Source organism: Zerene cesonia, chromosome 11, assembly GCF_012273895.1.
Source record: "Zerene cesonia ecotype Mississippi chromosome 11, Zerene_cesonia_1.1, whole genome shotgun sequence".
Taxonomy (NCBI): Eukaryota; Metazoa; Arthropoda; class Insecta; order Lepidoptera; family Pieridae; genus Zerene; species Zerene cesonia.
This window is the reverse complement of record NC_052112.1, coordinates 7,481,223-7,493,616: the sequence shown is the minus strand read 5'-3', so window position 1 is coordinate 7,493,616 and position 12,394 is coordinate 7,481,223. Positions and strand designations below refer to the sequence as shown.

At 33.3% G+C, this 12,394-nt stretch overlaps 1 protein-coding gene across 1 annotated transcript; it reads left to right on the top strand.

Moving 5' to 3' along the window:
- The first annotated feature begins 448 nt into the window (after window positions 1-448).
- LOC119830575 (transient receptor potential cation channel subfamily V member 5) lies at window positions 449-10,582 on the top strand. The gene is made up of 16 exons (XM_038353641.1): window positions 449-539; window positions 1,099-1,277; window positions 1,467-1,595; window positions 2,100-2,238; window positions 3,063-3,252; window positions 3,432-3,585; window positions 3,793-4,047; window positions 4,221-4,461; window positions 5,110-5,226; window positions 5,651-5,745; window positions 6,412-6,536; window positions 7,007-7,141; window positions 7,434-7,543; window positions 7,727-7,926; window positions 9,849-10,091; window positions 10,433-10,582. The coding sequence occupies exons 1-16, from the start codon at window positions 449-451 to the stop codon at window positions 10,580-10,582; spliced, it is 2,553 nt and encodes an 850-aa protein (XP_038209569.1).
- The last annotated feature ends 1,812 nt before the right edge of the window (window positions 10,583-12,394 follow it).

The following is a 12,394-nucleotide window of genomic DNA, read 5'->3' as shown; positions in this document are numbered from 1 at the left end:
TAAGAGTGTCGGTATTGGTATCTTATCGGCAAAAAGGATTATCGATGCACCCCTAATTATATAAAAATATATCTCTTAAATAAACTGAGATGATAAAAAGACTTATCATTTACTAACTTTTTGTAAAACATCCCGTATACGTTCGAAAATGTTGTTGACTTTGTGCTGTATTATAATATTTGAGCAAAAATTGTTTTTTGCAAGTGTATCACATGCGATCATAGATGTTCCTTAGAGTATTGTATACATAAATCACTTATAACTCAAATGCTTTTTCTTTATTTGTCTCTCGTAGTTTTGTTCCCAATGGCAATTGATGTAACTCAGTCCCGGCACGTAACAACCCTTCTGTTGAATCAATATTTAATGTAGACATAAAGTACTCTTCAAAACGGAAAAACGGATATCGTTGAAATATATAAGTGCGATATCATTGTATTGAATAACCATGGGAAATACAGAGAGTAATGTAACGAGTGGTGTAAAAAAGCAAGCTGGGACGTCAGAACAGAAGTTGTATAAACTGATTGATCTGAAAGGTAATACGTAAAACTGATTAGGTAATTTAAAAAGGTAAAATTTTAACCCTGTAGGATTGTTGCATCTCGTCTTGTTACAATTTAGTTTACGCGTTTAATATGAACACATGAATTTTTGTCAAATTACATGTATGAAATAAAGATATGGACTTTAAAATTAACTCAATTCTACGCTATATCTAAGTCTCATAGAATAGTAATAATGTTTCTTTTTATTCTTAGATGGAGAAAATTTATTCAAAGACGTAGTATTTGTAATATTTGAAACTCTGTCTCATTCATTAAACGTTTTTATTTCATTGGAAATTAACATTTTGTATTGAAATCCCAATTGCTGATAAAACATAAAAGGATATCTATGTTTCTTCTTATGCTTATTCCTTTTTAATGCTCAATGGCTGATAAGATTTTTATAATAGAGATAGATAGATTATACAAAGCTTAATGGAGTCGCTCTCAATTCAAATTGAAGTGTTTGAGTAAAACTGCTAAAAAATTAAGTAAATTTCTTTTAAAATCTGAACATGGTGAATATATACAAAAACTTGGTCTTTATTAGGTGGTGGGCTTCTTGTGGATATGATGAAACGTGCAGTTCAAAACAAACAGTACGCTGAGATCGATCACGCGATTAAAACAAAAGTAGAGCCATTTTTGTATAATAAGGGGAAAGGCCGGTATATACCAATATCACATCTTGTACTACTTAGGAACAAGGAAAGACCGAGACATAAGCTGGTAATTTACAATATAATCTACGTATGTACTTTTACCCATTCGTTATCTAGGATCTGGATCTGTTATAATAATGTACACAGTTTAATTTCGACGTATTTGCTAATACAAAATTTGATACTATGAAGTGATTTCAATCTTTGGACTGTCTTTTTAAATGCTTACTGATTGATATTACAATGCTTCTTTTAGTTACCTCCCCTAAGGGGTATGGAGAATCCTGATGACGAATTCGATATAGAGAAAGATTGGCCTGTAGTGACACAAGAGGAGTATGATGCAAATCCTTCTGGCTATAGAGAACTATGCTGGGATTTAAAGGTTTGAATTTAGGCATTGACATCGATAAATGATATAACAAAAATATTGGAATTAAAAAAAGTACAGACATTAGATAATCTTTAAAATGCACTGGTGGAACTGAAATGGAACTGAACTAAGTAGTACTTTCACTAAATGGGTCGTGGACGAATACCGACCAGTACCCGTGGCTCCTTGACTAAAGTGGTTCGACGGAGCACAATGGGGTTTTAGTAAATAGGATTCCAACATAACTCACGGCTTCTATTCGGGGGCTCGTGCGTAACGATGCAAATTTTCTTTACTCAAAAAAAAAAAAACTACTTTTACTAAATGTTAGAAGAGTTTCAAGTACACACAATTATTATGTTACAGAGTATTTTGAGTTTATAGCAAACATATTTGATGACTATTTCTGGTATCAAACATTTTGTACTGCAAACTTTTTATAGTGGAAAGCTAATGTTATATAAATAACTTTTAAACAAGCTAAAATTATGATTCTATTGAGTAATAACGCCACAGGAGCGCGGTGCAGTGGGCGAGACAATTCTGCACCTTTGTTTACTGAACGCTACGTCGCTGTTAGCTGATTTAGCTAAAAGACTGCTCCGGTTCTATCCAAAGATGATTAACGACATATATATGAGCGATGAATATTATGGTATGTGTGCTTCAATTTCAATTTTTAATAGACAGTTATATTTTTATTCAACTTGATACAAAGGTCCTGTGAGATATATTTTTATAATAAAATTTATTTATTGTTGGGTTCGTGATATATGTAATATATTATAATACATATAGGTTAATAAGCTTTCAAGCGAAAATATTGGAAAACCTTTTTAATATTAATGTAGGGTGATAAGGTTGAGTTTAATATGATAGAGTGCGATAGCCGTGACGTAAAATATTGACGTTGATTTATATGATTAATATTTTGTAACAAGGCTTTCAATTTCAATAATTAAATTTGTTCTTATTACAATACTAGCTGCGCCCCGCTGTTTCACCCGCGTAAGTCCGTATCCCGTAGGAATATCGGGATAAAAAGTTACCTATATGTTATTCCAGTTGTCCTGCTATCTACGTACCAAATTTCATTGCAATCGGTTCTGTAGTTTTGCGTGAAATAGCAACAAACACACACACATCCTTACAAACTTTCACATTTATAATATTAGTAGGATAGGATGTGAAAGCGTGTAATATTTAGCTTTAGTAATTATATAATTGATAAAAAAATATCAGTGATCGCAACATTTAACCTTATTACTATTCGTGTTCGATTTGTCTTACGTCAATCATCAATGTACCTTGATCATCAGAAAAAAACAAACTGGTCTCTAATATTCTTAAAGATAAACATTATATTGTTAAATTTAGAAAATCTTGTCATGCACCGCTTACTAGATTGTTATTTTTAATCAAACTTGATTAAATATATTATTTTATAAAATTATACCTGCAGTAGTTATTAACATATAGGTGAAAGTGTTCTTCACATGACAATAGTGAATGAGGACCCAACAATGGTGAAGTTCCTTCTAGACGCAGGAGCAGATTACCATGAACGTTGTTTTGGCAACTTCATGTGCCCCGAGGATCAAAAGGCATCGAGATCGGATTCTTTTGATCACGAATGGGTTAATGTTCAGCCAGATACTAATTATGAAGGGTGAGTGAAGCAATTGACTTTCTATTTAGGTGTCGTCACTAATTAGGCTCCGTAAATTCGTCAAAGAGTCTCGTACAAGGTAATTAGTACTACCCACTAATAATACCAAAATTACCATTTAATAATTTTCGATATGGGTTTTCGTACGACTGTAAATAGTCCGAGTATATTTCTTTCAGTTACGTATACTGGGGGGAGTACCCATTAAGTTTTGCGGCATGTCTCGCTCAGGAAGAGAGCTACAGACTTATATTGGCCCGAGGGGCAGATCCTGACAAACAGGATACAAATGGAAATACTGTCTTGCATATGTTGGTAATTTATGACAAAGTGGTAAGTCCAGAATTTTAATGATTTATAATGTTGCTATGCTAATTTCATTCGTCGAAATATATAGATAATAATCTTACAATTTTAAAGTAGCCTGATTTTTTTTTATGAAATAAATTTTATATGCGATATAAGGTATGATACTAGTCATTCAATGGATCTTTTGCTTTCCATTTTCACGTTATTTTAAATTTAACCGATTGTCTGCAGAATACTTTTGACATGGCATATGAAGTAGGCGCTTCGCTCAACATCAGGAACGTTCGTAACTTAACACCTTTAACACTAGCAGCAAAGTTGGCCAGGACAGAACTATTCTTTCACATCCTGAATATAGAAAGAGAAATCTATTGGCAAATTGGTGCTACGACTTGTGCTGCCTACCCTTTGGGACAAGTAGATACTATTGATACAGAAACGGGTCTCATTAGCAAGGATTCAGCATTGAATTTAGTCGTCTTTGGGGTACGTTACGATAATTTCTTGTATATGTCACATGTGCAATTATTTTTAACAAGTTGTTGCAATTCGTTATTTCTACATAATGATATTAACTTGATTGTCTTTATATACTACATTTTCTTATTTATTAGCTGTAGTTACTGTTTTCTCTCACTAATCTTTCCAGTTTTTGCTAGGAAAAAGACGAGCACCTGGAACTTCTTGAGGGAATGTTAATAGATCTTCTAAAGACCAAATGGAACACATTCGTTAAGTTTCGTTTCTACCGCCAGTTCATACTGTTCGCTTGTTATTTCCTAGTTTCTCTCGTTTGTTTTACTCTGAGACCTGGACCACCTGATAGAGTTACTAACACCACCATCATTAACACTACAGTAGCGACTGTTCCTAATGAAATAGAATTTACAATGGATGCTGGTAAGTATTCTATAGAAACTTTTGATATTGGTAGATCCCAATTGTTATATTATTATATCGTCATCATCATCATCAGCCCAAACATGTCCACACTGCTTGGACACTGGCCTCCTATGAGGTTTCATGCCATAATCCACCACGCTGGCCAAGTGCGGGTAGACAGATTTTACATGTCGTTCAACTTTCGATTTTTGGACTTGCCGGTTCCCTCACGATGTTTTCTTTTGCCATTTTGAGCAGTGGTGATGTTATTCATAAATAATTTAACATCTTCACAGGGACTCTTGTGAGGGCTCATGGGCAGTGGTGATCGCTCGATAATGGGCGCACCACTTGTTCGTTTGTCCGCTTTCTTTTATAAAAGAAAATAATAATAGATCCGACGTCCTCTACTTAGCTACCACTGATCATATACTGTTATATACTATATGTCATTTAAAGTACACTACAAAGAAGACACATATTTCGCAGAAATGTCGTTAAATGACGAACAAACAAACTTTTGTGTCTTTAAAAAAAGAATAATTGATATACTTTTGTTACCTTCCAAAAAGAAAGTGTACCAAAACCCAGCTGGCGATTTAAATAATGCATAAATATAATTAGATATTAATCAACATGTTATATGTATAAATAATTCTGTTGTAGATAATTGTTCTATAGCCCATAGTGCAATAGACCGCAATGTAGAGGTTTTTAATGGAACAAAATCGAATAGCAACCGCTGTGGCCATTTTAAAAGTCAACCGAAAGAAAAAGAAAAGCGTATGTATTTTACAAACAATACTTTGATTATATTTTGACTAAATTAATGTTAATTTATTCGAAAAAGGACATAATGTACTATTATGCAGGTATTTAATAAGTTAATCTCCTTTTCATACTATATATCTATCTTAAAATAACTCAGACTTAATGCCGTAGTAAGGACTGATTACTAATTTTACCATAATCGTTTTCCCATTAATATTATAAATGCGAACGTTTGTAAGGATGTGTGTATGTTTGTCACTCTTTTACACAAAAACTACTGAACCGATTGCAATGAAATTTGGTACGTAGATAGCTGGACAACTGGAATAACGTATAGGCAAGTTTTTATCCCGATATTCCTACGGGATAAAGATTTACGCGGGCGAAACCGCGGGGCGTAGCTAGTGATTTCATAATTCTTGTAAGTATTATTCAGCCACAGAGACACCGAGAGAGACAGACATGGAGGGATGGTGGGAGGATCTTACTGAAGACTGTAGGTTGATGAACTTTGATACTTGGCAAGCGAAGGTAAGCTTTCATATCAAACAATCTAGGAAGTTTTGCTATTCTTGAACCGTTGCCAGTCAATATACATTCAAATGTATGTTTGTGAAGATGTTTAAAAATTGTAGCTACCACTTTAAACTGAAACACTAATAAAGAATAATTATAAGCATTAACCTAACTGCTGCTTATCATTTGACTTTTGACACTATGACACTATGAATGCAAATTTTGCTGCTTTCCTTTCCAATGAATTTCTATCAATACAGTGCTAAACATTAGTTTCTTATGAAATTGTGACATATTTAGCAATGTTTATAAACATTTGTATGCATAAAACAGTTCGTATAACTTACATATGTTGTAAGAAACATTTGAAAAATTTATCGTAACTTTACAAATTTGCATCGTATGTTTGTTGAAAGGGGTCTTATTTCAGTAAGGTATGCAAGTACATGTTTTTTCACAATCCCTTTAAATATTGTAAATGCGAAAGTATATTTGTCTGTCTGTCACTTCTTCATGCCTAAACCACTGAACCTATTTGCATGAGATTTGTTACAGATATAGTTTGAGACCCCAGATAGAACACAGGATAGTTTTTACCAAAAATCCAATCGGAATAGGATCTATGGGAGGAAAGCCCTGGACCGGAATGGAAAATTTAATTTTTAAATATTCTTTTTTCAGGTTAGAATTAGTACAGAACTGTTATTGTGGTTCGGAGCATTAATTTACATTGGGGCAGCTTTACGTGAAGCTAGATTTCTTGGCTTGAAGATGTTTTTTGAAAACCTTAGTACAGTACCATCGAGGTAAATAATTTAACAATAATTTTAAAACGAATAAGCTAATTTAAAAATGTAGTTCTCTGTTCTCTCCAGGTCAAAGCAAAAAGAAGGCAAATAAAACTTATCTTATTAATATAAAAATATTAATATAGAAATCCATCATAAAACAGTTTTTCTTTCCGTTTCATTACGATAATGTAGAAGGTAGATACATTGGTCCAATGTAGATTAGATTATGAGACTCATCATTATTCCAGAACGATAAATTATATAATTTGTTTCTACAAAAAAATCCAGTCAATGACGTTCCAATCCATAAAAAAGGGGTTCAATAGACAACCATTTCCACACAATAATAATCATGTCAATTGGTGAAAACCCACGGAGTTATGAGTAACAAAACCAAAATAAAAATTACCAAAAAAATATCATTCGACTTTAGAACCTCCTTTGTCGTCTTTCGAGATGTCGATTGAAAATAAATAATAACGCAGGGTGATGTTCTTATTCTCCTGTATCTTGATGGTGGTGTTGCCAACATTGCGGCTGTGGTGTGCGGACGAAGCAGAGGATCACCTCGCGGTTATCATCATGCTCACTACGGCTCCGTACTTTTTGTTCTTTTGTCGGTTAGTATAATATTGATATCATAATCGACTATTTATACAAATTATTTTATAGTGATATCGGTTATGTTAGTAGATGTTAAATAAGTCAGTAAACACTTAGTATTTTTTGGTATACTACGAATTTCTGAATTTTTACGATAAAACATTGTTTGGAATATTTAAATTAAGTTTCGTTAAAAATAACTCATTGCGTGGGTTCAAATGTAGCTGAATTTTGAATTCTGAATCAACGTAAAACTTGAAACTCAAAATATTTTAAAAAGGAAAGATTTATTAGTACAATGTATTTCAGAGGGTTCAAAACAGTCGGACCCTTCGTGGTGATGATATACAGAATGGTGATGGGAGACTTGCTGCGTTTCGTTTGCATTTATCTAGTGTTTGTTATGGGATTCTCCCAAGGTAAGGTAGATCAGCTTTCTGTGATAACTATTGCGTTAAATAGTTATCACAGAATGTTTTAAATGTAAATAGAATAAAGAGAAACATCACCAACGTAATATACCTAATACATCGATATAATAGATACATCGTTTTGAAATCACTCCCATTATTTTTTACATGAAATATTTTTCTATATTTCAGCATACTATATTATATTTCTGTCATTCGACAACCCTAACACACCCGAAGGGGTGGACGACTCGGTATCTAACCCCATGCCTTCACCAATGGAGAGCATCATGGCTATGTTCCTTATGTCACTTACATCTTTCTCCGATTACTTCAGCGCATTCGATAGAACTGCACATGAGGTTGAGGCTAAGGTGAGTATTTTAATCACCGTTTTTATATTAGAGCGGACTTCTGTGTTGGCTTCCCACATTAGTATAACCAATATAATAATAATATCTTCCAATATTATTTATAATAATCATAGTCTCAATGCAGTAAAACAGGCCTTCATTCAAGGTTAATGCCATAACGTTGACCGAGTGCGGTTGGGCACATGACATAGCATATTTTGGTTCTTAGGAATGCCGATATAATACCATTCAATAAACCTTAAACGTAAAATACGTTATGTATGACCTATGGGATAGGTAACATGATTTGAAGTTATCTATTATTTGATATTATATATTTGTCCCTTTTTGAGGATGTATGCTTTATGTTCAATTTGAATGACAAGAAAACAGATTTCAGTATTCTTTTGTCTCGTTTTAATAGGTTTAATATGAAAGCGATTAAGATGAACTATCACAATGGGTTACGCTTTTGGATTATTTAACATACATATTTACATTACTAACAAGTATCATGAGAGTATCGTTGTCAAATAGCACTTAAGAGCTCACATAATTTAAACAGTTTGGTTTTAAGACGTGATTACAGTGCATTTCATCTGACATTCCCAAAAACAATGGATAAACTTTGACTTTATAGCATGGTTTTCTGTTACCATTCAATAATATGAATTAATCATAATATGCAATATGATTTACTTAGATTCCGTATTTCGATATAAACACACTCTTATGAATAAACTACATATAATACTAAAACTAGGTAACTAGGATACCTACATATCGACGTGCAAATATTCGCAAAAATCACGAACTTTGCATAATATTTCGTAAGTTACTATGTAATTAACAACATAATGAACTAAAAAAAATGTCTAGCTATACTTTACAGGGTTTAATTTAGTTAATTAGACACACGATAACGTGCTGTGTGTGAACAATTAAGCTCATTTAAAATTTAATCTGTATTGCGCCATACGAGAATTGATTATTCGTCTTGCTTAAGTACCATACATTACCGACTCTGGTACTATACATTATATAAACATCAACAATAAGATATAACCTATTTATGAACACTAAACACAGAGAATATGATTTTTACGTATACTATATGATTGATATTCCTACCCCTATTGTTCATGTAATTCTATTTTTGCTTTTCCCTATAGGCAATATGGCACGTAGATACTTTACATTGTAAGAACTTTATTCTAGCTATTTGAGTAGGTAACATTATTTTATTTTAAAAATTAAAATAGTCCGTTGGTCCATTTATTTATTAATTCAACTCCTCATTTATGCAACACAAACCATAACACTATGCAATCAATACTCTTTAATTGTCTTGCATGTAAGTCAATAAGTATCGTTATGTCGCCACAGAAAGTCTTAAACGAGGGATCACAAGCCTATTCAACAGCTCTCAACAGTTATCATTAGAATGTCATTCACGGGGCGTTAAAAGTCAAAGGTATTGGTATTGCTGCAACAAATTATACCATACCATACATGTGAGGATTTACAACATACTGGACAAAGAGGAATTTCGAACGTTTTGTGTACGAGACAACGGATGATTTATTAAATTTTAATGTCACAAAATTAACGTATAATGCAAAGTCGATAGCCTTGAGGAGCTAATGGTGTTTACGCCAGTGGTTGCTACGCAAGCATCGGCGAAGAAATAAACGACATTGCTAAATTTCACCGTGCTTGATTTACGAAAGTTAGAATGTTTTTAGATATTCATATCCTTAAAATTACAGAATGTTTAATAATGAAAGTACCTAGTGTACGGCTGCCGATTGAATGTTGTTATGATCAAATCTTATTTACTTAAGATGGAAAGTGAAGTGTTCTGATTGAAATTGTCAATATTGAGTTCTTTTTCGGAAAAAAAATCTATTCATAATCATATAAAAGGTAAATTTTTAATATGAACATTGTATATATTCCAGCTTCTATTCGTTATCTACATGATACTGGTAGCAGTTCTACTAGTCAACATGTTGATCGCTATGATGGGTAACACGTACCAGAAAATCGCGGAGACCCGCAACGAATGGCAGCGGCAATGGGCTCGAATAGTTCTTGTGGTGGAGAGGGGAGTTCCACCCGCGCAGAGGTTGAAACAGCTCATGACGTATAGTCAGCCAATGGCCAATGGGAAACGAGCATTAGTGTTAAGGATCAATCAGAAGGTAATGTGAGAAGGGTGGCCGTGATTGGTCGATGTTACATACTCAATTTTTCCTTCAATTTAATTTAAAGAAAAAAATTGATATTTTAATCTTGTTGCATGACACCGTTAGATCTTAGCAGCAGGTTTACGAATCTACATTCTATACTAATATTATAAAGACATTTGTATTTAAGTATGTTTGTACTATTTTCACACAAAAACTACTGGACAAATTTCAAAATTTCTTTCACCATTAGAAAGCTACAACTTCATTGAGTAACTGAGTGCCATATATATAACAAGGGCGAACAATTAGTAATTTTATAAAATAATTTCATATAATTTAAATAAAAATTACAGGACGAAGACAAGGAAGAAATGAAGGAAATCTTAGAAATGAAGCGGACTCATCAACGAATAGTCGCTAAGAGAAAGCAACGTGAGCACGATTTGAAAAACGCAAAAGGCCCCATTGTGCCGCCTGTTCGAAATTATCCTCTTAGAAAATAAATAATTGTATAGCATTGAATACGATTAAATGTCATCTTTTCATATTAATTGGATGTACAATGAGGTTATGTCACTAAACACCATTAACTAGGTCGATGATGACTCGCATTCGCCATTTGCATAATACGAATTTATCAAATCTTTATATTTTGCTTGTAATAAATTATTTTATATAAGAATTGACAAATCAGTGTTTTCACACGCACAAGCTAAACAGCGTCTAGTATTATTAGTATAATAAATTAGTTATATGTCCGTTGTTGTCTTTCAAAACCGCCATGTGGAACGACGTTCAATCTGCATACGTCTAAACGGCCAGAGAAATTTAAAAGGTCAAACGCGGTAAATTATTATCTAAGAATATTTGTGTTGCGACACTTATTCAACAATGCTGTGCGCTGTCAAAGGTGCAAATTGTGGCCGCACTACGACTATTCATTTTCACTGTTACCTCACTATTTATCCTAATCCATCTGGGCTACACAAAACTTAACGATTTTCGACGAAAACGCTTCACAAACAGCTACCGTGTATGCTTTCGTAACTACTAGCTAGAGGATTGACAAACTCATTGATCAAATAAACTGAGTTGCTTTCAAGGTCAATACATTCTATGTTTGTTTTATTATTAGTAGGGAACTTGATACTCTACCTTTTGTACATTTAACAGTTCATGGTGAAAATGCGAATGTCGCGCGTGAAGTGTTCAACTTCGTATATTTGACACTACCATGGTACTTACCATTTATAATGATATGTGACCAAATACTTTGATTGCTTTAGTTGTAACAACACTAGAAAATATTAAAAAATTATAACGATTTTATAAGCAAACTAAATCGACGTGGTTTCATCGTGGTAAAAATAGCCTCTGAAACTTTCTTGCCTAGAGATAGGAATCTCCAGACACAAAAATTATATCATAAAATCGCTCCATTGAGTCGTGAAGGAAAGACATGCATTATAATTTCGAAATTGGCTAAGAAATTTAACATTTTCTGATGAGTACTTGATTATCGAAAAAAAGGAGGAAGAGGAAGGATTTATCTATACCAATATTATAAAGAGGAATGAATGAATTTGAATTTGTAAGTGTGTGACGTTGCAAGGGGTAATCTTAGGAACAACTAGACCGATTCGAAAAATTCTTTCACTATTGGGTTAGTACATGATATCTTAATACTTTAGACCATGAGCGAGGCCGGGGCGAATAGCTAGTAATTAATAAACATACCTATTTACATCAATGGCACTAAACGATGCTAAGTGTCAGAGACGGCCTGCTGAGACTATTGTCACAGATAAGAACGGTTCTCGGTTAGCAGCGTATTTTTGTTGCTTTAAATATCTTTGAATAGGTATTATAGATAAGGAACTCATTTACTCAGCGGTGTACTTGGTTCGTTTACCATTTAAATTACTCACTACAGAGTGGGCCTGGATTTAGGTTGATCGGTCAAGTATCTACCTACTAGGCCTAGCAATCGCCACGCGTGTCTACAATGCGAAGTATGATTAAGTCAAGTAGAACTTTTACGATACTGGTTTTCTACGTATGAATAATAGTAGTAATAGCCATGTGATTTTAAATCGCTTATACGGTGTTATATGAAGGATAACTACAGAATCAACAGAGATATGTAATACTTATTAAAATCGAATTAAAAAAACCAATTCACTGACACAATCCGATAATATTATGCTTCCAACGGTCTAATTTAATTTTTTGTTGTTTTTGGGATTTACAAGCGCGAGTTTTAAAAGTACTCAAATACGAATGTTTAGCTACTTACATGGTGAATTATCACACCT